General features: G+C 41.7%; 1 protein-coding gene and 1 pseudogene across 11 annotated transcripts in view; one reads left to right on the top strand and one right to left on the bottom strand.

Annotated features, from left to right (window-relative positions):
- The window catches only part of NCKAP5 (NCK associated protein 5), a 1,051,318-nt gene that overhangs the window by 188,421 nt on the left and 835,163 nt on the right, over window positions 1-27,734 (bottom strand). For all 11 annotated transcript variants that reach the window (XR_011074154.1, XR_011074153.1, XM_068545242.1 and 8 more), the window contains one exon: window positions 9,982-10,050. Coding sequence is in view for 9 of the 11 variants with exons in the window: in XM_068545242.1 (XP_068401343.1) it covers window positions 9,982-10,050 (69 nt within the window). In the remaining 2 variants the exon portion in view is untranslated. The remainder of the gene's footprint in view (window positions 1-9,981; window positions 10,051-27,734) is intronic.
- LOC137764950 (ribonucleoside-diphosphate reductase subunit M2 pseudogene) lies at window positions 5,006-5,910 on the top strand (annotated as a pseudogene).

The following is a 27,734-nucleotide window of genomic DNA, read 5'->3' as shown; positions in this document are numbered from 1 at the left end:
TCTGCTTTTTGATCACAATGGTGATAAATGTTATTCGGCCAGCACAAATTGACCAATAGCATAATCTTGAAAATCTTTCAGATTTTAAATGTTCATTTCAATTTGTAACTGCGAATTTAAAGTCAAACTGTATACCATCTATTTTATTCTTGCAAATAAAAAAAAAAAAACTACAGAAGAATTGAACTATTCATGCTGCTTAAATCAGGAACAATGTACCAAACTTAATTTATACCATAAATAATTTAATTCTTTTGGATAGCAAACTTTGGATTTGATTTATATTCTCATAAAACTGTCTAATATCAATATTTTCTTTTCTTCCTCCGAACTGGTCCCTCACTTAAACCAGTCTGTGGCACAGTGGTCGCATAAAATAGTTCTCTACATGATTTAGCAGGAGTCATAAACGAATACCTTATCTGTAAGAGCCTGCAGGAGTAAATAGGTTATATCTTTGCAATCCAATATGTTTGCCCTATAGGCTTATAGACTCTATCTCTGATACAGTTCCTTTTGGCACGTACTTTGGACAATCGTTTGCTCTACCTGAAAACTGAACAAAGATATACGAATGCATTGTTTCTTTACCGACTGACATGGGGTTCTCTTACCCAGAAGGGCTCACAGGTTCCTTGCAGAAAAGCAGGCAGGTGATACACACGCTTTCCTTGGTACTGTCTATAAAGATAGTTTCCTGGGTTTTGTTACTACTTGTAACAGCTCAGGTTCGCCGATGCATCAACAGAACGACTGTTTGGAGCTCGTGCCTGCAACCTCTAACAGGTTCACAAGATGATCCCTGGAATGGGCCCCGGCCCCCATCATAGCATCCTGCCCTTAGCACTCGGGTTGCAAAGAATCACACCCCGGCAGCCCCAGCTAATGAGAACAAATACCTTCTAGTGTCAGCTGACAGCTTTCCTCTCCAAAGAAAGAAAAAAGACCAGCTGGGCTGGGCCCTGGGGGCCTGAGACACACTGAGCAAAGGTGACGGTCCTTAAGCCCCTGGCTTGTTTGACAACCTCCCTTAGGCTCTTTGTGGAAACCTCCGTCTTTGCATCGAGGAGAGGAGCAGGGGTGTGGGCAGCGGGGGAGCAGGGCGGGAGGAACAGGGGTGCCAAGAAGAGCGGCCAGGGTCATCTCTCCTTTCCTCTCCGTAAGAATTCTCTCAGACAAGCCAGCTCCTCTGACACTTGGCTCAGCTGTGACCCACACACATCTTTGTTCTTCTTCCCTGTCAGATGTAGAGGGATCTGGGGAGGTGGGGGGAGGGCAGAGAGAGGAGAATCAGGGCTGCAGAGTTGTCTGTTACCTTATTGCCAAACGGTCCCTGAGGCTGAATGAGTTTATTCCAGAGGGAGCCAGTTCTCACCACCTCCTGAAGACGGTCGGGGACGGGGTCCAGGGTGGGGCGCGTAAGTTACTTAGCGGACACCATGCTTAACTGTCCTGTCTTCCTGCGTGGTGGTCCTGTCCTCACCCTTTTATGTGCTACTTTATCATGCCAAGCCACTGTCATGTCAGCAAGGCAATTTAAAAACCTGGTCGCTAAGGCACGCCTTTTGGGAAATGCGCTTTGGAGAAGTTTTCTCTGCTTCTGCGCTTGGTTTATTGTAGGAAGGCAGCTGGGGGCAGGTGGGAGGAGCACTGGGGCAGAATCACAAAAAAGACCTGGGTTCAAATACTGCCTGTGTTGATCATTCACTGATACGTATGGGGGTGGGGAAGCAAACCTGATTTTTCTCATCTGTCAAGCAGGGGAACCATCTGCCTCTAAAATTGTGAAAAAAAGCATGAGATGATAGACATCATCAGAGAAACCACCTTGGGCAGTACCTGATCAAAAGCAGTCACCCCAAAAATGTTAAATCTGAATCCAATCATTCAAACTTCAGAAACTAAAACACATTTTCAGGTAAGCAGTTAAGGAAGGATGGTTTGAGAAGAAGGGGTTTTATTTGTAAAGGGATGAAGTGTGTGTGTGTGTGTGTGTAAAATGCATGTATAATAAAAATCACTAAGCATCTATATTATTTATTTACTCCGTAAAATAAAATCCTGTAAGACCCTGGGAGAGGGGGAGATTTATATATGGGATTCCAGTGAAAATTAATTTGGAAATTAATTTCCTGCGGATAATTTCCATTTGTTCATTTAGTTATTCAACAAATATGCATTAAGTGACCTAGTCTGGGCCAAGAATTGTGCTGGATCTTGGAGAGCTAATGTTAACGAGAACATAGGTGCTGCCTGTGGTGATTAGCGTCTAGAGCAGGTACAAGCAGTAGATCATCTGTTGATTTTATGATCCATTCATGAAATGAACATGAAATGGACATCGAAAGCATGTGAGAGCCATAAGCAGGGTCATCTTCCTTCTACATTTATCAAGATATTGATTTTAAAGATGACTTAGGTTCCCAGATGTGGGCTGTACAATGACAATATCTGATAATGATTCCACAATCCAGTCTTGCCGTATAGCATAGGAACCAGAAAGAAAAGGAAGAACTGTTTTTAACCTGCTTCTGCCTTTAGTTAGCCAGCCTTGGTTTAAAAGAAATTCTGATGCTTTTTTCTTTTTTTCTGAACTACACCCAGAGGTCTGCTTTTCCCTGCCCTTGTGCTCTGAAGTGTAGAGCACGGAGAAGTCAGAGAAGAACTCAAATACTACGGCACCCTGGCTGCCTACGAACCCTGGTCAAACTCGGATGGCCTGATGGGGAGGCAGGTCCAACTTCTGTGTGCAAAAGCTTCGCCTGGGAAATTTGTTCAAATTGCCAATTTTCTCACCCTACATTCTGCTTAAGAGTAGCTGAGTGAGGTCAGAGAATCAAATTTTTAGCAATCGAGACACACATTTCTGATGCAGAAGGGGTTCAGAAACACACTTTGAGAAACACTGGGATAGGGTGTATTTTTTGCTCAGACACTGTTAAGGAATTGGAAATAACTCAGTTTCCACATGGGTCCATGTGGCTCTTCTACCATCACAACCAGTTTGGTGGAGCTTTCATCCTCTTACGGATGCTTTCTGAAAATGCCCTCTAAAGCACACATTCAGCGACATAAGGCTAGTGGTTCTTAATGTTGGCTGAATATTATAAGCCCCTGGAGTGCTTTAAAAAAGTTTAATACTCAGGCTCCACTCTAGAGCAGAATCAGATCAGAATCTCTGAGGGGCGGCGGCAGCCAGTGGTTCCTTTAAAGCTCCCCAGGTTAAGTGCAATGTGCCAGTAAGAGTGAGAACCACTCACCTTTCTAGATCTCAGACTTCACCTGCTCCAGCTCTTTCTCCTAAAGATGCCCTTTCAGTTCTGCCCCCTTCACCGCCCGCGCGCCCGCCCACTGCTCCGCCTGCCCTTTGGTGACTATGCTGTATATTCTCCAAGACCCAGCGTAGCCTGTTTCCTCTGTGAGTTTCCCTCGCCTCCTTCCTCTGGGATTAACCACCCCCTTCACTTCTCCTGCTAGGCTGGGGGTACCTTGAGATCCCAGGGCCTGGGCGAGGTTGATATCCCATAAAGGTTTGGAGGACACAGCTGAATCCATCTAAAAGCAAGGCAGCGGTTTGAGGAGACGGTATGTGTCATTATCTTCTCTACTTGAGAACAAGTTGGTCTTAAAGGAACTGGCCAAAGTGATGCTGAGAAAAAAGAGCGCTTCACTGCTTGCCAGCAAGCTGTCAAACAGCTGGACAAGGAAGCTAGATACAAACACATAAACCTCCAACGCCCCCCACCCCCGCCAAAATCAAGATTGGTCCTTGGTTTTGCTTTTGTATTGCAAGGCAAGATGAGGGGTTGGGTGGAAGTAGAAGTGGTGGTGAAGTGGCAATGTGTGCGCATGCATTTGTGTGTGAGTATCTATGGATGTGTGTCTGTCCCTTCTGAATAAACACACCCTTTTATCAGAACACACGGAGGGTGTCTCCGACTCCCAAGTGCTTTCCCCAAATCCTCAATATGTTCTTCATTTCCCAGAAAATAACAATCAGTACGGAAGGGATTGAAGAACACTTCAAATTTACATTTTATCCACCAGTGTATGTTTTATGAAACCCATTAGCAAGGAAATAACTTACATGAGGCCTTACCTTGTTAGTTTGTCTAATTAGTATAAACAGCCTTGAAAAGAATTTCCAGTTGGCATTATTGCTACATTCAACTAGCCCTTTGAGAGTGTTCTCTTACAGTGCATGGAAACGGATCGTCGACCCTCATGCAATTAGTTACAAAACAACAGGCATGTGTAATCAGGGGCCGGGATTCATGAATACAAAATATTTGTGCTGCTCAGAGGTGATTCTTTATTGCAGATCACCTCTTTGGCAGCAGTTAAACTTCTGCAATTAAGAACGGAGGGCCCAGGACCTGCACGCAGCCCCGCCCGGCGTCCCGCGACCCGCACGCAGCCCCGCCCGGCGTCCCGCGACCCGCACGCAGCCCCGCCCGGCGTCCCGCGACCCGCACGCAGCCCCGCCCGGCGTCCCGCGACCCGCACGCAGCCCCGCCCGGCGTCCCGCGACCCGCACGCAGCCCCGCCCGGCGTCCCGCGACCCGCACGCAGCCCCGCCCGGCGTCCCGCGACCCGCACGCAGCCCCGCCCGGCGTCCCGAGACCCGCACGCAGCCCCGCCCGGCGTCCCGCGACCCGCACGCAGCCCCGCCCGGCGTCCCGCGACCCGCACGCAGCCCCGCCCGGCGTCCCGCGACCCGCACGCAGCCCCGCCCGGCGTCCCGCCCGCCACCGTCGCTGGCCTGCAGCAGCATCTCCTCCAGCTCTCGCCTATGAAGGGGCTCAGGCTGGCCGACAAGGAGGACACTCCCCCGTCCCACAGCGGGACCCGCGTGCTGGCCAGCAAGACCGCGAGAAGGACCTGCCAGGAGCCCGGCGAGCGGAACCCTAAGCTATCCGCCCCCAGTGTGGGGGATGAACCACTTCTGAAAGGAAACCCCCGCCGCTCTGTCTTCTTTCCTATCGAATACCGTGATGTTTGGCAGATGTGTAAGCACGCTGAGGCTTCCTGCTGGACGGCTGAGGAGGTGGACCTTTCCTAGGACATTCAGCACCGGGAAGCCCTGAAGCCTGAGGAGAGACATTTCATTTCGCATGTCCTGGCTTTCTCTGCAGCAAGTGATGGCGTAGTAAATGAAAACCTGGTGGAGCGGCTTAGCCAAGAAGCTCAGATGACGGAAGCCCGTGATTTCTATGGCTTCCAAATTGCCATGGAAAACATACATTCGGAAATGTATAGTCTCCTCAATGACACTTACGTTAAAGATTCCAAAGAAAGGGAATCTCTCTTCAACGCCATTGAGACAATGCCTTGTGTAAAGAAGAAGGCAGATTGGGCCTTGCGCTGGATCGAGGACACAGAGGCTACGTATGGAGAACGTGTCATAGCCTTTGCCGCAGTGGAAGGCATCTTCTTTTCTGGTTCTTTTGCATCGATATTCTGGCTCAAGAAACGAGGACTGATGCCCGGCCTCACATTTTCCAATGAACTTATTAGCAGAGACGAGGGTTTACACTGTGACTTTGCCTGCCTGATGTTCAAACACCTGCTACACAAACCTTCGGAGCAGAGAGTCAAAGAAATAATCGTCAGTGCAGTTAGGCTAGAACAGGAGCGCCTCACGGAGGCCTCAACAGTGAAGCTCATCGGGATGAATTGTGCTTTGATGAAGCAGTACATCAAATTCCTGGCAGACAGACTTATGCTGGAGCTGGGTTTTAGCAAGGTTTTCTGAGTAGAAAATCCATTTGACTTTATGGAGAATATTTCACTGGAAGGGAAGACTAACTTCTTTGAGAAGAGAGTAGGCGAGTATCAGAAGATGGGAGTGCTGTCCAGTCCGACAGAGAATTCCTTTACCTTGGATGCTGACTTCTAAGTGAACTGAAGATGCGCTCTTATTTTGCTGATTTTTCTTTTTCGCTTCTCATCAAAAGAGAAAAAAATCAACTCCTTGAACTGTAGTAACCAGCTACACCATAAATTGCCCATAATGTTCATTATGTTCATTAATGGCATCTTTAAAATGTTCATTAGTGTTCATTAATGGCATCTTTAAAGCTGTGTAGCTACCTCAAAATCAATCCTGTTAATGCTAGTGGGGTCACCTAGATTGAAAGCGTTGACAAAAGCTACTCGGATTCTTACGAAAGATCTTGTCCATGTTTGGCTTTTGCAAGCAGGTTGGCCGTACATGACTTCCCCCTGGCTCTTAACAGCACCTTCCTTGGCCTCGAAGTGTGGGGAGTCAAGCGAGTTTGATCCAGCAGGATTAAACAGTTACTACCACAAAGCAGTAGGAAGACATCAGACTCACTGCTTCAGATTTTAAAGTTTACTTATGATTTGTATATAAAACTGGCACTTTACACACAAATAAACATAGTTTGTACTGTCAGAGTGAAGGCTTGATTTAACCTAAATTTGTTGGTTTCTACACCAAATACAAAAGTATTCTATTTACTACTAATGGGAGCCAATTCAAGATTTACTAGGTGATCAACATAGGTTAAGCCTGTGTAAACTAAGGGTGTTATTTTTATTCTTTCTTTTCTTTGATGAATTGAAGAGCTTTTTAACTCAATCCTGTGCACACTTAGGTATCAGTATCAGCCAGGTGGTGCCACACAGAACACAGGTTGGTTTTGTGTTCTGTAGCCCACGTCGAGTATTGCGGGATAAGAGATGTGGAGAAAGGAGACTCTTAACTTAGGTCATTAGGAACTTAAGTGTGATCCGGACTCACTGTGGGTAACTTGGTAGTGCATGAGGGGCGGTATCATTTAATTTCTCAAATTGTATGTTCCCCAACTTCAAGTTAGTATGAAAGATCCTTGAAGAGTCTTCTTAGCTGGGATCCAAGATATTAACTTTGTAAATTGGTTTTCAAATCATCCTTGAATGAAAGGATCGACGCAAGATCTTTCTCCTATTAAGTGGTAAAACCAGGACTGAAACTGCTTCTCCTAAAAGTTGAGTGTTTATTCTGATTTTGTTTAATTTGTGTGTAAGTAGGTACTGGTGACAACCATTTGTACTTTAAAGTTAAAAAGTTGTTCTACTATATGTTTTTTTATATTATATCTGTAGTTCATACTTTGAAATAATTACCCAGTATTATTTTGCAGTTCATAATTGATTGAGTAGATATTGCTCAGTGCAATTACTCCTAGGATTTGCCTAAATGTGAGCCTCATCTGCTGGATTCTTAAACTTCAGTAGTAAGCTAGTGTTATGTGAATAATTAATACATGTTCCACTCAAATATTAATTTCAGAAGAAAGTATAAACTTAATAGATATATTTAATAGGGCTAGTTTGAATCAATCCGCTTTTATGTTCCCTCCCCCCCTCCAAAAATGATGTTACATGGAAGGTAATGCATGACACACACCGATCCTTTGGCCATGTTTGTTAACACATTGTGTTGTATGTTGGCTGACCACTGGCCTGTTCTACTGTCAGTTTTCTCCATTTATTGTATTAATATAAATGGTAAAATAGTCAATTTAAAAACTTCTGTAATATGGGACCCTTTTCTACCTTTTAAATTATTGTTATAAAGTTAATCCAGATTATATGGTCCTTACACTTGTGCGACACAAAAGTAAACACTTTGCCTGGCGTTGTCAGGTACAGGTGGCAGTTGGAAGCAGATTTTAGGATTCTACCTCCCATTAGCTGTGTGATGCAAACATTAGCTTCTGCCAACTAGGATTCGGTTTTTTAATCTGTTAAAAGGAAACAGATTTTGTCTAAATCATTTCAAAGTCCTAATATTGAGTACTGCGTACTGCACAAGTGATCAATGATTTAAATAAAACCGTTCTCATGTCAAAAAAAAGAAGAACAACAAAAAAGCACAGAGGGATTCTCCCTCTGAAAATTCTGTCTTCAGTGGAAACTTTATACTAAATGATTCTGTGGGTGAAAACTTCGGTTTCACCAGACACACGCTAATGAAACCTTTGGAATACAGGCATAGAGAACATACAGAAAGCAGGCTGTGAATTTCCAGAAAGGAATGCTGGGAGCTTTTTGAGTGATGGGGAGGGATGACTTGTGGGAAAATCGTGACAACTCAGAAGTTTCTGTGGTGTGATTCACATAAATTTGACTTCTGAATGCAGATTAAGTCTCATTGGAAATTTCTGTGCAGGAGGTTAAAGTGGAACTTTGCTGATCAATACATATGACCCAAGGGCAATATTTGTTCCTTTAAATATCCTTGGATCTATTTGGTCTTTCTTGCCCTAAACTTTGATTGGACCAAGTACCTGGGGAACAGGGGTGAGGGGGCTGAACTGGCCTCACTAGACACTGAGTCACCACTCCTCCTTTTATGTCAGCTTACTTGAGCGATTCTTTTAACTTTGGACGGTGTAAAGATTATTCAGAGTCCTTTTAAGTCTTGACAGGGCAGAGGAGTGCAAATACCATTTTGCTTGAGTAACTAATATATATGGCTGGAGATATGAAACAATTAAAATATTAAATAGCTAAACAATTTTCTGGGGACATCTTGAGGGTTCTTCAACAAGTAACTGTGAAGCAAAGCGGTCTGTGTTATGAGGATAATGGCTCTCAGTTTGTAGGGTTCAACAGCATCACCTGGAGGGCTTGCTGATACACAGATCGGTCATCGCCGGGCCCACCTCCACGCCCAGAGTCTCTGATTCTCTACAGCTGGGGATGGGGCTTCAGAATTTGCATTTCTAACAAGCTCCCAGACGAGGCTGATGCTGCCAGGCCAGGGATCCCATTTCAAGAACCACTGGTGGAGGAAAATATCCAGCACAGGTGGAACTCTGAAGGAAACACCGTTTCTAGTTTCAAGGGAGAAGAGAAGTATATGGTGGAGGTGATGATGCCGTAACTGGGATTTGAACCTGTGTTCTTTGTCATTTAACCCATCACCTTCTGGGACAATCAAGGGGGGGATTGGGGGAGGAAAGGGGTAAGGAAGTTCAAGAGCGTTTGTTGGAAAAGGTTTTCCCAGTTGTTAGTGAGAAGGCAAAGACTGAAGATACAGTGCTAGTTTCCACTGGTAAGGTAGGAGAACTCGAATGAATGTAATTTTTCTTATTTTCTTAAAATCTCTGTCAGCTATATCATAACAGCTCTTAAACAGAATCTCTTAGAAGAATATGTGCAAGTTTTAGGGTATCGGGCAGATGACTAGAAAAGTCATCCCATCAAATGAGTAACTCCAATCACCAACCAAGTCCCAGATAAGAGCTTGTCAGGGAGGCCAAAGGCCAGTCCTGGCTGGATGACACAGGAAAGATGGGTGGTACGATCCCTGGCGCCGTGTGAGGGGATGGCTGAGAGGAAAACCAGGGCCCTGCGTACACGTCGATCTTCCCTCCCCTCTCAGGAACTCTGAGACACCCACCATCTCTGCCTTCATCTCTTCATCTTCGTCAAATCACACTTCCCCAGTTTACTCAGGCGTGTGGCCCTGTCTCCTTCCATTCTGCTCAAATTTCCCTCCACACTTCCCTTTCTCTTCTTGGCTTGTTCTCAATCCACTGATTTTTTCCCTCTGGCTGCCAACTGTGAACACGTCCCCACCCACTCTATCAAGGATGTGCTTTTTCAGAAATGGCATCCAGTTGGAGGCGATGCAGCGTGCCCTGGGTGGCTTTTCTCATTCACAGGCTGGGACCACACTTACTGGACAGCACGAATTTATCATACAGTGAAGCATCTCCCAACCTATGCCCCAAGCATATTAAACAATAACCAAGAGGAATCTGCAGGTGCCCGTATAAGGATACAGGGAGGGATGGGGAGGGGACTGACTGACCTTCCTTCTCCACATTCACATGTTTACAACCTTCCTTTGAAGGAGAAAATGCTAATGTTCTCTGGAGACCGGTAATAGACACATATTAAGATCTGACATAGGGAATCCTAAATAGTCCAGCCTCTTATCCAGAAGCCCCCCGCTCCCCTTACCTCATCAAGACACCTCTCATACTGTTCCCTTTGATTTTCATTTTCCAAAGCCAACGCTGAATTCTCTGCCTGCAGTAAAGATACAAAAATAATACAAATAAATCAATGAAATGTTCTGTCATGTGACAACTTCTTCAATACAGTTACTAAATATATCTCCTCAGGATCTAAAACACTCTTGTAGAAGAATCTTTGACGAGTTTGCTCTAAGTACTATTATAAATCTCTCAGGGATGACTCCTGTCTTATCGTTCACAAAAAGGCATTAGCATTTAAAGAAACACAAAACTTGATATTTTGAACAGGTAGAAAATCAAATCATGGCCTGATGCAAGAGTGTTCTGTAAAAATGATTATAATGTTTACTTCATTCTATGAAAATGTAAAGGGAAGAAATGCCTTAATCCACTTCATTAAGACCTGTCACAGTTTCACAACCTGGTATTTGTTTAGGTCATAGAAGAGAACCCAAGGTAAATTCACAAAAGTATAATTCCAAAAGCAAACTAAATATGTTGTGTTCTTGGTTAATCAATGACTTTTGAACATGAGACTATAATGAGAAATTTAAGAACTGAACATACTTAAGAGTCCCTCGCCCCTCCCCCTGCCTTTTTAAAAGTACTGCTTTCCTGCTCCTCAGAGCCTTGTAGGTACCTTAATGTTAAATAAGTTACTGTAGGATCCTAGGTTGAATATAGTTACTAGGTTACCAGTAGAATAATAAGGGAACAAAAGTATACAGTATAAGCACATTAGGTTTTAGAAGAAGCATGGAATGGGGGCATGAAAATTGCCCTCTGTCTGGTGACCTGGGTTCACTTTGGCCACTGCTGGCCCCAGCCTGAATCCTGAACTGTGTAAGTTAACCCATCCCATGGCTGCCACAGTGATCACCACCTCAATCTCCCAAGGAAACCTGGCTCTATCCACACCTCACGACAGCCCTCCTTAACATTTAGAAGTGGGCATACAGACCTTTAGATCATTTTTTTCAAAACTATGGTATGATTTTTAGGAGGTACACAGATTCACATTTACAGTTTCTTTCAACTTTTTTTTTGGAAATAATCTCGAACTTACAGACGATTTGCAAAAATGGTACAATGAACTGCCGTGTACCCTTTCCTTAGATTCACCAATTGTTAACATTTTGCCACATTTTCACTTTCTTTCTCTTTCAACTTTTTTCCTGCAACTTGAGAGTAAGCTCTTTATCCCTAACTACTTCTGTGTGGATTTCCCAATAACGAAGACAACCACAGAATAGTTTTCAAAGCCAGGAAATACAGTGTTTATTAATACAGCACCACAATCTGACCTACAGTCCTTATTCCAAATTCATCCACTGTCCCAATAATGTCGTTATGGCAAAATTTTTTTCCAACCTAGAATGCTATCCAGGATCAGAATCCTATCTTGGATGAATGACAAATCATCTATTTGTCATTCATCCAGGATCGTGTAATCTGGAAGAGTTGTCCTCTATGCTGTTGATCCCTCCCTCCCTCCTTTCCTTTTGTTTTTTTTTTGGGAAGAGTGGAGGGCAATTATTTTGTGGAATGTCCCTTAATTTGGGTTTCTTTCAAGTTTCCTCCTGCACACCTGGCAGTAATGGCACAGAAATGATACTGAGTCCTTCTCAGTGCATCATGTCAGAATCGTGTCATGTCCATTTGTCCCATAATTGGACATGTTAACTTTGATCACTTGGTTAAGGTGGGGTCTTCCAAATCTCTCCACTATAAATTTACTATCTTTCTTTTTAGAATTAATAAGTAAATTGGGGGTAGGTACTTTGAGACTATGAAAATCTCCTATTCCGCATCAAACTTTTATCTACTTATTTTAGCAACCATCAATGAACCTTGCCTGAATCAACAATTACTTCGGCTGAAAATGATGATTTCTACCATTTTTCTACCTACATTTACGAGTTTGCATGATGTCATAAGGAAGTGTTTTTCCTCTTTATTTATCAGTATGAATACATGGATTCTTTTATTATTCATAGGGCTATGTCTGTACTCTCAGTATTTATTTTGATGCTCAATTTTCTCAGCTTTGGGAAGGTGAATCTCTTTAAGCTGTGCCCTTTGACATATTTCCTTCATTTTAAAAACACGTTCTTTCTTTTTTGGCCCAGGGAAATGTTCCATGCCCATTTTGCTTGTCTGTTGCCCCATCCCTGAAATCAGCCATTTTTCCAAGGAATCCTGCTTCTTTTTAGTTGGGCAATGATATTTGGAAACTAAGATCTGGATATTAATGTGCGCAAATTACTACTGAGGGATCACTGCTCCTAGTCCTTTTCAGTGGAAGGAAGGATTTCTCCCTTCTCTTCCTCTCTTCCCCTCCTTCTCTCCTTGCACGTGCACACGCACACGTGCACACACACACAACCCCCCACAGACTTCCTCCTTGTCCTCCCTTTTCATGTTTGTATCTTCCTTTTTCTAGAGTGAGAGCATGGGCTGCTGACATCATTATATTTTCTCATTTCTTCAATCCTAAAGTGCGTACAAAATGGTCATGCTACAAAAAAATAGTACTAAGAAGAATTCACATTTGCTTTTTCTTTAGAATGCAGGTATATACTAAAAATACTGTGTTCAAAAGATACCAGACTGGCTCTTCCTCACCCCTCACACCTTAGTGTGGCTACACTATTTATTTGAAACTGAAGCTGGAAGGGTTGCATTTATGAATAGTCTTTATGAGACTCAGAGAAATTTTGAGGAAGTTAACATCTGCTTCTTTCTCAATTTAATTTTATTTAGATTTAAATATGTTTTAAGAAGCAGATTCACAGATATAGAGAACTCCAGTGGTTACCAGTGGGGAGAGGGAAAGGGGAGGGACAATATAGGGGAAGGGGAGTAAGAGGTACAAATTACTACGTTATAAAATAAGCTACAAGGACACATTGTACCACACAGGGAATATAGCCAACATTTTATAATAACTATAAATGGAGTATAACCTTTAAAAACTATGAATCACTATATTGTACACCTGTCACATATAATACTGTACATCAACTATACTTCAATTACAAATGTTTACATTGTTTCAAAAAAAGAAAATTTATTTTGAAATTCAGTTCAGGTCATTTGTTTCTGATAGTATTCAAATTTAATTTCTCCTCTTCTCATTGTTTTCATTTTATTTTTTGAATATGGAAAACATGAACATGATTCCAAAAGTCAAAACTATACTAAAAGGAGCGAGGTGTCACTTCCTCTCCTAACCCTTCGACATCACCCCATCCACCTCTCACAGATTCTCTCCTAGTGTCCATCACTCCCTTTGTTGTTACCATCTAGTTACAATCCTGTGCCCTGCCCCCTCCTGTTATATATGCAACAATCAACTGCTCCCCCTCCTTTTTTCCTACCAGTTCTCTACTTGCATGCCTTCTGTTTTATCAGTTTATCACTTTCACGTACTATTCTTCCACCCTTGCCCTATATACCCCTGTTTTAGCCTCTTTGCTGGATGATGACTGGGGAGGCTGGTCTTATACTTCTCTTTTATTTCCACAGCATCTTGAAATTTTCCCTCTTCTTTTTCCCTTCACAGTCACATCTTCAGATGGTACCTTTTCTCTCAGCCTCGTTTTCCCCAGAATCATGACCTCGCTGAGATGGTCACCTTAGGTCCTGCACACTTTCAAGCCCTGCCCTACAGCCAGTACTGAGATTTGAGCTCATGGTGTCAGACCTCATTCTGGGAGTGCTTTCCTCGTACCCTCTGCTACCACCCTGCCCTGGCACACACAGCCTCGCTGTGGATAGTGCTGTGGGTACAGTGTTTGGTGTTTATTTTTCTGCGGACAGCAGCTGAAGTTCTAGTGTTCTGTTTTCTGTTTAACACAGAAGGTGTGGGTTCCGTGTGGTTTTATTTGTGCTTTGATGATTTGAATTTCTTTTTTGTTTTTTTTGGCAGATGTATGAAAAGTTTCAGATTTAGGCCCGTCTGTTACTTACCGATGAAACTGACGTGGTGTTACTGAACTAGGACGGGGCACAAAAGCTGAAGTAAACAGTCTGTTTGGATGCCACTGTCAGATCATCCCGACCTAGTCATCTTTCAAGTCCAAGGATTCAAATCCCTGTTTCTTCCTCAACTTTCCATTCTAATACTTGGCTTCGACATTTTTCCTCTGGGCTCGAACCCCTGTTTTAGCAACCCTCTCCCAACACTCCCGCCCCTCAGGTGGGATCCTACACTGTTCTTTCCATTTTCATCATGGACAGACGTCTGCCACACAGCCCAATCCTTCTACCCTCTTGCTGATCATCTGTTCAGATTTTTAAGTATTGGTTATCCTCAGACAGTTCCATCATTTCGTTCCCCACCCAAACTAAACGGAAAGCTTTTCCTGACTTGCTGTTGGTTCCTTCCAGGGCTTGCTCTGGCCTGTCACACTGAACCCCCTTCAGACCTGCAGCTGGTGTAACCCCTCAGCTCCCCGCCCAGCCCAGGTGGGAGGGCCGGTTCTACCCCCTGCAGTTTACCTGGCAATGGCAGGCTGTGTAACCTTCAACAAGTCATGGAACCTTTCTGGGATTACAGTTCTTTAGTAGTTAATAAGTGAAGGGAACATACTAGCCAATCTACAAAGCGACTTCCGGTTCAAATATTTGGATACCGTGAATCATGGAGGAATTGCTAGAATTTCAGTTTTATGAAGTCACTGCTTTCTTTGGAGAAATTTAGCTTCCCTGGGGTCTGCTGGTTTTAGTAAGGCAACAGCACAGAGGATGATGGGGAGAGATAAAGGAGAGAACAGCAATGACAGCTTACATTGCTTTCACTTGAAAAATCTTGGGAAATAATATGTAAGGAAATAAAGCTGAAAATGGGAATGTATATGGGATGTCTGTATCTCGCTTCTACCCACAGTATCACGTTGCAGTAACACTCCGATCGATCCATTCAGATTATTATCATCATTACACCATTTACATTACTTGCCTTACGTTTACTGCTCTGACAATCTATTACAGGCAAGCAAATTAAATACCTTAAGGGTGCTGGGAAGAACATGGCAGTCACATTTATGGTTAATGCGTTCAGTTACAGAGACCAATTTAATTGATGTAATCCTACATATCCCAGGGGACGACGAAGATATTAACTGTTATGCTGGTGAAGTTAAAGTAATCTTGAACTCATGATTTTCTTTAATCCATTTGCATTTATTAGAAATTCAGGATTAACCTGCTACCAACATGAGACAACAGGGGAAAAAAACAGAAAAAGAAAAAAGGAAACTTAATTAAATGTGATTTAAAGAGACAGTGACTACTTGTATGGCAGGGATGGGAGAGGATGAGGCAGAGAGGGAAAGAGAAAATGTCAGTGTCACTACTGAGACTTACAGAATGATAACATGGGTTTTGTCACTTTAAATAAGTGTGTTATTAAAGCAGTGTACTCAGAGGATGTCATTAGAGTGTTCAATTAAATGTAACAGCGGGTCTTAGGGCTCAGCTTTGTCTTGCACAACAATCAAAAGCTTGTGCCAGACTTAGTCTCTGATTTAGAGGATTTCCTGCTCTGTGCGGTTTCCTCAGGGCTCCAAATTACAGGGATCTAAATAAGTTTCTGATTTCATCCCTAAAGTCCTTAAATATCTTTATAAAATTGAAGAGCTTCATAGAGTACATCTGTATTGTTTTGGTTTACTGTGGAAAATGGGTCTGAATTAATATATGTAAAATTTTTTTTAATTGAAGTATAGTTGATTTACAATGTTGTTGAATTAATGTATGTTTAATATTAATATATGTTTTAAAGAAACTATGTTCCTTAGGGGGTCTGCTTTGTGAATAGACATGCTGGCCGGAGCTTACAAATGATTAAATGGACCAATGCTTCTAAAGCGCTGCTCTACATTAATCCTCTAAGTGCTCATTATGTATGCTCATTATGTATGCTCATTATGTCTTTCTATACTATAAATGTGCTTAATACATCTGCTACAGTTGAATGTTTGTGTCTTCCCCAAATTCATATGTTGAAATCCTAATGCCCAATATGATGGTATTAAAGGGTGGGGCCTTTGGAAGGTGAGCAGGTCATGAGGGTGGAGCCCTCATGAAGGGGATTAGAGTCCTCATAAAGGAGGCTCTGAAGGTTGCCAGCCCCCCCTTCCTTCAGGGAGGACACAGCAAGAAGGCACCGGCTATGGCTATGAACCAAGAAGAGGACCCTGACCAGAACTTGACCATGCCGGGCCCTTCATCTTGGACTTCCCAGCTTCCAGAACTGAGAGAAATAAATTTGTTATTTATAAACTACTCGGTCTTTGGTATTTTGTTATAGCAGCCTGAACAGACTAAGACAGTATCCTTTTCCACAGACCAAAGGTAGAATAGTTCTACACAAAAAACTTTCCTCTACATAAAATAACAACTCCACTGTAGGATTTTCACCTGTTATACTCTGTCCCCACTCATCTATGCAAACATATATTTGCTGCTACATAGCATATGCCATCTCTCAGGTCAGGTCTAGCCCCTGTTCCTCTCAAGAAGTTCAAGTTCTCATTCCCCAGGCTACGCCTTTGTTTCCGCTGTTTCAGACGGATTATGCTTCACTTTCCCATTGGCTTTTCTAAATTCTACTTATTTTTTGTGGTCTGGTGAAGATGTGAACCTTAAAACTTATACGGGGGCATATATTTAAATTAAAAGAGTAATTTCAGATGGACAAAAAAGTTTCAAAAACATTACAAAGAGTTCTTCTATAACTTTCACTCAGATTCCCCAAAGGTTAGCTTTTACCACACTTGCTTTATCATTTGTTTTATGGAAGAAAGAAGAAGGTGGAAAGAGAAGGATGTCTTCTGAAGGGAAAAAAGAGAGAAAGAGAAGAAAAACTCCAATTCACAATAGTTAAAAGGGCTGCATCCCTGTGGTTTCCCTTCTGTAACAGCTGGTCTTTTCCGGAATGACATCTTCCCAGCTTGCTGAAAACCCTCAACTCAGCAAAGGCAAACAGGTCAGAATAAAGTCAGGAGAAAGGTATTTCTCAAAAATCATGGTTGGGCCCCAAAGGCAGGAAAGCACACCTTTTTAGGATCGCCCCTCTGAATCAGAGTCCTGTGACACTCCAGTTAAATACCTGAGTATTTATACCTGAGTTGCCCATTACAGTACCATCCTAACAACTTCACTCTGTGCACCAAGAAACTTCAGATTCGGCCTTCCAAGCAAAACAGAGATGCACCAAATAGCCTTAATTACACTGTAGTCTGTTCTATTTTGAAAGCCATCTAAGGAGAAAGCATCATGGGAGTGGCTGGGCGTGCCATAAGGCATGCCATCCAAGCGTGCACATTTTCATCTCGTAAAGCGATACAAAGCCTGAATTCACCAAGAACTGGACCTGGACATTGAATCTCCTTCCCTTTATCTTCATCCATTAAAACTTCTGGCATTTCTGGATCATTCATCTTATCATGTCTGGTCACTGTGGTGGCCAGGTTGGAGGGGTAGCTGGCAAAAGGGTGTTTCCCACTGACTGTATTTAAGAGCTACATCTCCACACCTGGGCAACATGTAGGGCTGCTGTGCACTTGGAGACAAATTTTGTCATTCTAGAAAATTTCGGGAAATAGTTATAAGCTCTGCCCATCCACCACAAGAATAGGACATGCATTCATGGAATGCATTCCTGGAAGGCTTAGAAGGAACCTCTGTGCCCATACATGCACAGGCACACTGCCAAAATGTCATTACTCTTGCACTAAAGTAACCTGAGGATGCCCAGTAAGTCCAGGCCCAGCACAAGGCACTGGGGAGCTAAATTCAAATAAAATAGCATTCATGTTTCAAGGAGTGCAGGATCCCAAGCAATGAGAACATATTATGCAGGACCTGTCTATAGGTTCATTTTTTTTTTTTTTTGATTTTGATTTTATTTTTTAATTATTTATTTTTTAACATCTTTATTGGAGTATAATTGCTTAACAATGGTGTGTTAGTTTCTGCTTTATAACAAAGTGAATCAGCTATACATATACATACATCCCCATATCTCCTCCCTCTTGTGTCTCCCTCCCACCCTCCCTATCCCACCCCTCTAGGCGGTCACAAAGCACCGAGCTGATCTCCCTGTGCTATGTGGCTGCTTCCCACTAGCTATCTATTTTACATTTGGTAGTGTGTATATGTCCATGCCACTCTCTCACTTCGTCCCAGCTTACCCTTCCCCCTCCCTGTGTCCTCAAGTCCATTCTCTACGTCTGCGTCTTTATTGCTGTCCTGCCCCTAGGCTCTTCAGAACCACCTTTTTTTTTTAATATATATATTCCATATATATGTGTTAGCATACGGTATTTGTTTTTCTCTTTCTGACTTACTTCACTCTGTATGACAGACTCTAGGTCCATCCACCTCACTACAAATAACTCAATTTTGTTTCTTTTTATGGCTGAGTAATATTCCATTGTATATACGTGCCACGTCTTCTTTATCCATTCTTCTGTCGATGGACACTTAGGTTGCTTCCATGTCCTGGTTATTGTAAATAGAGCTGCAGTGAACATTGTGGTACATGTCTCTTTTTGAATTATGGTTTTCTCAGGGTATATGCCCAGTAGTGGGATTGCTGGGTCGTATGGTAGTTCTATTTTTACTTTTTAAGGAACCTCCATACTGTTCTCCATAGTGGCTGTATCAATTTACATTCCCACCAAGAGTGTAGGAGGGGTTCCCTTCTCTCCACACCCTCTCCAGCAATCATTACTTGTAGATTTTGTGATGATGGCCATTCTGACTGGTGTGAGGTGATACCTCACTGTAGTTTTGATCTGCATTTCTCTAATAATTAGTGATGTTGAGCATCTTTTTGTCTGCCTATTGTCCATCTGTATGTCTTCTTTGGAGAAGTGTCTAGGTCTTTCTGTCTAAGGTCTGTTTTGACAATTTGATTTTAGAAACCCAATATCAAAGCATCATAAAGCTGTTAGTACCTGTACCTCCTCCCCCATTAATGAGGTTACTTCCTTTGTCTCTGAACTTGCTAAGCGGAATTAACTTGACCTCCCCTCCCCTGAAACTCTATCTCTCCTCTCCACTAGCTAGAAGAGGAAAATTGATCTTTTCAGCCTGGAACAGATTGTACTTGGGACTCAGCCTTGTGTTGATTCAGGGAAGTGAAGCTCTGTATGTCTGACAAGTGTGTGTTTTTAAAGACTGGTACAAGTATCTTATTATTCCAAACATTTAATACTATTGTCAAATTATTCCAAATTATTCCTATTAAAATTGAAAACCTCAGCAATTTCAAAAATTACATATTTGCACTTAAGATGCAACAAGTAATTTCTAATCATGACAGAGCCTAAAATGCAGGTACCCTAAAGGTCTTAGCAAAAACAACCTTTGAACATATTTTGCTCCCCAGATGTGTGTTCAGAAATACTAAATCTCTTTGACTTTCAAGCAACAGGGGACTAGAGTGAATTCTGTGGTTTTATAAGCGTCACAGAGAAATTTCACAGAACTGAGAAATGTGAACGGATCTGATCACTTTGTTGCATAGAGGATATTTGTGACATTAACCACCAGTCATTTTAGAAGTTGAATTATTCAAAACTTGATTGATTTGCATAATGTAATATCACTTAAGATATTGACCTTATTACCTCATTTAATTGAAGACCCCTAGATTGTATGGGGTAGATAGTGTTAGCTCCATTTCACAGATTAAAAAGAAAACTTAAAGAAATTGCCCATATACATCCTTTATGCTACAGGGATAATATCGTTATATACACAGTCCTTATTCCTTAAGTATTTTGAAAAACAGCATATAAACAAAGAAAGCCCAAGAAATACAGCGTGAGTGTTTGTCCCCACTCGGCCGAAAAGCAAGCAATTTGGGTTGTTTAATTGACTGGGACTTCCTTCAGGAATAGGAATCTTTGACCTCTGAACTATACAGGAACTGGAAGACAAACAGGGGAAGTAAACAAGCACAGACATTTGCGTTCCAGGAATCGCTTTACCTCCAAAACGAAGTCACTTAAAAATGTAAGTTAAAAGTACAAAGATATACCATTACACGTGCACCAAATTGGCACGAACAGATAAAAGGTAAAAGGCAAGTGTTGGTGAATACGTGGAGAAATAGGAACTCTCATATCACACCGGGAGGAGGTATAAATAAACGTATTCATGTAGAACAGTCTGGCTTAACCTACCGAAGGAGAAGATGCTTATACCTCCCAGCCCAGCAAAGCCATCTCTAGGTACATCCGCTACAGATGTCTGTGAACACCTATAACACGATGGCCATACACATATGTTCACAGCATCTTTGCTCTTACGAGCTCCCAGACGGAAATAATCCAAATGAAGACTAACAGTACAACTGGCAATTTGTGGTAAATTTATATAATGAAATAATATACAGAAATGAAAAACAGTGGAATAGAGCATGAAAAATGGATAACACATATGAATCTTGCAACGATAGCACTGAGTAAAAGAAGCTGGATGTATATTCAAACATATTTATACAAATACACGTACATGGGCATACACATACATGCACATTATCTCCCAAAATGACTCCAAGTACAAATGTTAAAACTGGAAAAATTATATTGTTTGGGAATACAAAAATAGGAAGTAAAACTATTTTTTTCGAAAAGCAAGAAAAGGAGTAAGTATTCCAGAAGTCAGATGAATAATTGCCTCCGGTGGGGAGAAAGGAACCTGTGATGAGAGAGGAACCTGTGCGGGGCCTCTGGGCTCCTGGCGATATTTCACTGGCTGACCTAGTAGCAGTTCTTCAATTGTTTGCATTATAATTTTTCACTGTAAATATACATTTTATGCACTTGTCTGTAAACACATTTCACACACACACACAAACACACACCCAATAAGTAACAGAGCACAAGGCAGGGCTTGAGGGCAAGGGAGTTCTGGAAGGGTCTAGGTGTACTCGGGCAGCCAGTTCTGCTCTTACAGGGTCAGAGGGCGCAGAGCGGGGACACAGGGCAGGGAAAAGGACAAAGAGGTGGAAGGAGCCAGACGCTGTGGTGAAGGGACACGACTAAATGTGTATTTTAAGTAACTAACCCCCGGCACCAGCGACGAAGAGGAATTACAGTGGCAGGTGGGGAGATGAGAAAACATGTGACTGCAGCATCCTGTCAAGGACCACCTGCCCCTGAAATACAACAGTGGCAGTGGGGAGGAGGGGGAAGACACACACTGGAGAAAGAATTCAGAACAGATTCTTCAGCGCCTCAGCAGCACCTGGGTGAGAAGGACAGCCGAGAACCAAAGACAAAACAAAGGCTGATACTCTAGGTCTCTGAGACAGTGGTATGGTGTTTGACAGAAAAGCAGAGCAAAGTGAGATAAACAGTGTTATGAAAGATTTTTAGAAAAAACTCTATTGCTCTGCCATGGAACAATTTTTTTCCCCTTCCTACAGAGAAGACAAAATGACAGCAGGTGTATAACTCTTGCTCTTAAGCAACGTATGCCAGCAGTCCACACTGACCCCTCTCCCCTTTCTTTGCATTGTTTGCATGTTTCCAGCACATCCTTTTCAGTGATGCTGATGGCTCGCTCTGATGCTCCCTTTCTCTTTAGGGAAGAATAATGTCCCTTTGCTTAAGAATTCACAAGGAATGACCCAGCAATCCCACTACTGGGCATATACCCAGAGAAAACCATAATGCAAAAAGACACACGCACCCCAGTGTTCATTGCAGCACTATTTACAATAGCCAGGACATGGAAGCAACCTAAATGCCCATCGACAGACGAATGAATAAAGAAGATGTAGTACATATATACAATGGAATATTACTCAGCCTTAAAAAGGAACTAAACTGCATCATTGGTAGAGACATGGATGGACATAGAGTCTGTCATACAGAGTGAAGTAAGTCAGAAAGAGAAAAACAAATATCGTATGTTAACACATATATGTGGAACCTAGAAAAACGGTACAGATGAACCGGTTTGCAAAGCAGAAATAGAGACACAGATGTAGAGAACAAATGTATGGACACCAAGGCGGGAAAGTGGAGGTGGCGGGGGGTGGTGGGATGAATTGGGAGATTGGGACTGACAGATATACACTAATATGTATAAAATAGATAACTCATAAGAACCTGCTGTATAAAAAAAATAAAATAAAATTCAAAAAAAAAAAAAAGATAGAGGCTGATTTTTCCTCAGGAAGACACACGAAGCAGAGCCACAGCTGACTCTTGTCAACATGTAACAAAAGCAAGAAATAAAACTTTAATCTTGTAAACAACTGCGTTTGCTTTGTTGTTGTTTTACCACACCATAACCTGTAAATATTTAATAATATATAAAATATACCAGTGGAATAGTTTCGGAAGCCAGAAAGATGCTAAAACATGTTAAGTAATGGGGAAATATTTGATAATGCTATCAAAAGCAATAACGTGGAATAAAGTTATACATCAAATGAAAAAAACAAAAAAAAAACAAAAACAAACAAACAAAAAAAGAATTCACAAGGAAAATGGTATTAAGCTTTAGGAAGATTACAATGAAAGTTAATTAGCAAGCATAATCTCTGGCCTTTCCACTCAGGACAACTGCCCTTCCAATTGGTGAGCGGATGCATGGTCGAGAGTCAGTGGAAGGCTGCCTCAGCCCTGCTCTGCACTCCCATCTGTCCCCTGCATGAGTGGGCAGTAGCTGCTCCAACACTTGGAGCCTTCTGCCTTCTTCTGAGGATGGAGTGCGATGGGGGAATCCAGTGTCTAAGGATAATTTAGTTTGGCTATTCCCTTTAGCTGAAACTATAAGGACATGTGACACCCCTTGACTCATTTCTATCATTTGGTGTCCTGAAATTTACTCAGTGGGGTTCAGAAAATCTAAATAAGATCTGGCCACAAGAGAGGAATTACCCTCAAATTTGTGGCAGTTCTCAAAACAATCAGTTTTGAAGAAACAAGCAGTTCAGTTTTGTATATTTGAGGTGTGAGAGTAACATCTGGAAGAGATGCATCCAGGTGTTGCAAATGTGGGTTTAATTTGAGATGGAAGCCAGAGCTAGAGTCATTGGCGTGTCTGTGTCAGAGACGAGCAAAGGAACTCTGGAAAATGATGATGACGATGACAATGGGAGCTAATGAGTATGGATGGCTACTATGTGCCAGGCTCCGCACTCAGCACTTAGTATACTTGATCTCATGGAATTCTTACAGCAGTGCTACAGAGAGACTATTCTGTCCATTTTCTAGATGAGTAACCTGAGGCTCAGAGAGATTTAGTGGTTTTCTTCAGGTCACACGGACCTAACTGACTGAGAAGCACTCTGAGCCATTACAGTAAACTTTTTAGCATCCTGCCCTCCCGCTTGCTTTTGCTTTAATGCAATTACGCTAAACTGAATCCCCTTCTAGAAATGACATCCATTATTTGCAAATCCAGGGGCTAAAAGGGGGTGGGTGATCTTCCACTTCCCTTGAGAGAATTGGCAAGCAGTGGGATTTGCTGTGAAAACCTTGGGGAGAGAGGAAAACTAACATGTTTACACACAACCCTGATTCTTCTCGTTCTACCTTTGAAAATTTCCTGAGTTGCTTCGTGTGGGTGAGTGGATGGGCACTGGCAGATAGTTTTAAGCAGCTGGCACCCCGTGGTGATAAGGGATGAGGCGGCTGAAATGTAATTCCTTACTGAGGGCTGGATAAAAACAGAGTAAACACCTCAGCTGACAGCTCAGCTCAGGGGCAATAACAGACATGTAGGTTAGGAAGCTGGCAGCCACCAATTTTATTAGAAGATTTTTCAGTTTGAATTACACATCATGTTACAAAGATAATATTGGATCAATGTGTACATTATGTACTTATCCGTTGATGCTACTAAGGAGGTATTTTATACCTAGATGACATCTCAGACGGACATTTTAAGGATAAGGAAAGTGTGGTATCAAGAGACCTGGCATTTCAGTTATAGTTTGGTGGTCTTAAAAACAATTTCAGGCACTGCAGAGCTCCGCCAGACCTGACTCCGCCGTGTGGCTGACAAGGTCTTGGTGCTCTGGCCGGGTGTCAGGCCTGAGCCTCTGAGGTGGGAGAGCTGAGTTCAGGACATTGGACCACCAGAGAGCTGCCGGCCCCATGTAATATCAGTCGGTGAGAGCTCTCCCAGAGATCTTCGTCTCAATGCTAAGACCCAGCTCCACTCAATGACCGGCAAGTTCCAGTGCTGGACACTCTATGCCAAACAACTAGCAAGACAGGAACACAACCCCACCCATTAGCAGAGAGGCTGCCTAAAATCATAATAAGTTCACAGACACCCCAAAACACACCACCAGGCGTGGTCCTGCCCACCAGAAAGACAAGATCCAGCCTCATCCACCAGAACACAGGCCCCAGTCCCCTCCACCAGGAAGCCTACACAACCCAATGAACCAACCTTAGCCACTGGGGGCAGACACCAAAAACAACAGGAACTATGAACCTGCAGCCTGCGAAAAGGAGACCCCAAACACAGTAAGTTAAGCAAAATGATAAGACAGAGAAATACACAGCAGATGAAGGAGCAAAGTAAAAACCCACCAGACCAAACAAATGAAGAGGAAATAGGCAGTCTACCTAAAAAAGAATGCAGAGTAGTGATAGTAAAGATGATCCAAAATCTTGGAAATAGAATGGAGAAAATACAAGAAGCATTTAACAAGGACCTAGAGGAACTAAAGAACAAACAAACAATGATAAACGACACAATAAATGAAATTAAAAATTCTCTAGACGGGATCAATAGCAGAATAACTGAGGCAGAAAAACGGATAAGTGACCTGAAAGATGAAATAGTGGAAACAACTACTGCAGAGCAGAATAAAGAAAAAAGAATGAAAAGAATGGAGGACAGTCTCAGAGACCTCTGGGACAACACTAAACACACCAACATTCGAATTATAGGGGTCCCAGAAGAAGAAGAGAAAAAGAAAGGGACTGAGAAAATATTTGAAGAGATTATAGTTGAAAACTTCCCTAATATGGGAAAGGAAATAGTCAATCAAGTCCAGAAAGTGCAGAGAGTTCCATACAGGATAAATCTGATGAGAAACATGCCAAGACACATATTCATCAAACTATCAAAAATTAAATACAAAGATAAAATATTAAGAGCAGCAAGGAAAAAGCAACAAATAACATAAAAGGGAATCCCCATAAGGTCAACAGCTGATATTTCAGCAGAAACTCTGCAAGCCAGAAGGGAGTGACAGAACATATTTAAAGTGATGAAAGGGAAAAACCTACAACCAAGATTACTCTATCCAGCAAGGATCTCATTCAGATTTGACAGACAAATAAAACCTTTACAGACAAGCAAAAGCTAAGAGAATTCAGCACCACCAAACCAGCTTTACAACAAATGCTAAAGGAACTTCTCTAGGCAGGAAACACAAGAGAAGGAAAAGACCTACGATAACAAACCCAAAACAATTAAGAAAATGGTAATAGGAACATACATATCAGTAATTACCTTAAATGTAAATGGATTAAATGCTCCAACCAAAAGACATACACTGGCTGAATGGATCCAAAAACAAGACCCATAGATATGCTGCCTACAAGAGGCCCACTTCAGACCTAGGAACACATACAGACTGAAAGTGAGGGGATGGAAAAAGATATTCCATGCAAATGGAAATCAAAAGAAAGCTGGAGTAGCAATTCTCATATCAGACAAAATAGACTTTAAAATAAAGACTTACAAGAGACAAACAAGGACACTAAATAATGATCAAGGGATCAATCCAAGAAGAAGATATAACAATTGTAAATATTTATGCACCCAACATAGGAGCACCTCAATACATAAGGCAAATGATAACAGCCATAAAAGGGGAAATCAACAGTAACACAGTAATAGTAGGGGACTTTAACACCACACTTTCACCAATGGACAGATAATACAAAATGAAAATAAATAAGGAAATACAAGCTTTAAATGACACCTTAACCAAGATGGACTTAATTGATATTTATAGGACATTCCATCCAAAAACAACAGAATACACTTTCTTCTCAAGTGCTCATGGAACATTCTCCAGGATAGATCATATCTTGGGTCACAAATCAAGCCTTGGTAAATTTAAGAAAATTGAAATCGTATCAAGTATCTTTTCCAACCACAACGCTATGAGACTAGGTATCAATTATAGGAAAAAATCTGTAAAAAATACAAACACATGGAGGCTAAACAATACACTACTAAATAACCAAGAGATCACTGAAGAAATCAAAGAAGAAATCAAAAAACACCTAGAAACAAATGACAATGAAAACACGATGACCCAAAACCTATGGGATGCAGCAAAAGCAGTGCTAAGAGGGAAGTTTATAGCAATACAATCCTGCCTCAAGAAACAAGAAACATCTCAAATAAAGAACCTAACCTTACACCTAAAGCAACAGAGAAAGAAGAAAAAAAAAACCCCAAAGTTAGCAGAAGGAAAGAAATCATAAAGATCAGATCAGAAATAAATGAAAAATAAATGAAGGAAACGATCGCAAAGATCAATAAAAGTAAATTCCGGTTCTTTGAGAAGATAAACAAAATTAATAAACCTTTAGCCAGACTCATCAAGAATAAGAGGGAGAGGACTCAAATCAATAAAATTAGAAATGAAAAAGGAGAAGTTACAGTGGACACCGCAGAAATACAAAGCATCCTAAGAGACTACTACAAGCAACTCTATGCCAATAAAATGGACAACCTGGAACAAATGGACAAATTCTTAGAAAGGTATAACCTTCCAAGACTGAAACAGTAAGAAACAGAAAATATGAACAGACCAATCACAAGTAATGAAATTGAAACTGTGATTAAAAATCTTCCAACAAACAGAAGTCCAGGACCAGATGGCTTCACAGGTGAATTCTATCAAACATTTAGAGAAGAGCTAACACCCATCCTTTCTCAAACTCTTCCAAAAAACTGCAGAGGAAGGAACACTCCTAAACTCATTCTATGAGACCACCATCACCTTGATACCAAAACCAGACAAAGATACTAGAAAAAAAGAAAATTACAGACCCATATCACCAATGAATATAGATGCCAAAATCCTCAACAAAATACTAGCAAACAGAATCCAACAACACATTAAAAGGATCATACACCATGATCAAGTGGGATTTATCCCAGGAATGCAAGGATTCTTCAATATATGCAAGTCAATGAATGTGATACACCGTCTTAACAAATTGAAGAAGAAAAACCATATGATCCTCTCAATAGATGCAGAAAAAGCTTTTGAGAAACTTCAACACCCATTTACGATAAAAACTCCCCAGAAAATGGGCATAGAGGGAACTTATCTCAACATACTAAAGGCCGTATATGAGAAACCCACAGCAAACATTATTCTCAATGGTGAAAAACTGAAAGCATTTCCTCTAAGATCAGGAATAAGACAAGGATGTCCACTGTGGCCTCTATTATTCAACATAGTTTTGGAAGTCCTAGCTACGGCAATCAGAGAAGAAAAAGAAATAAGTGGAATACAAATTGGAAAAGAAGAAGTAAAACTGTCACTATTTGCAGATGACATGATACTATACATAGAGAATCCTAAAAATGCCACCAGAAAACTGTTAGAGCTAATCAATGAATTTGGTAAAGTTGCAGGATACAAATTAATGTACAGAAATCTCTTGCATTCCTATCCACTAACAATGAAAGATCAGAAAGAGAAATTAAGGA

This window comes from Eschrichtius robustus, chromosome 5 (genome assembly GCF_028021215.1).
Source record: "Eschrichtius robustus isolate mEscRob2 chromosome 5, mEscRob2.pri, whole genome shotgun sequence".
NCBI lineage: Eukaryota > Metazoa > Chordata > Mammalia > Artiodactyla > Eschrichtiidae > Eschrichtius > Eschrichtius robustus.
This window is presented reverse-complemented; position numbering and strand designations above follow the sequence as displayed.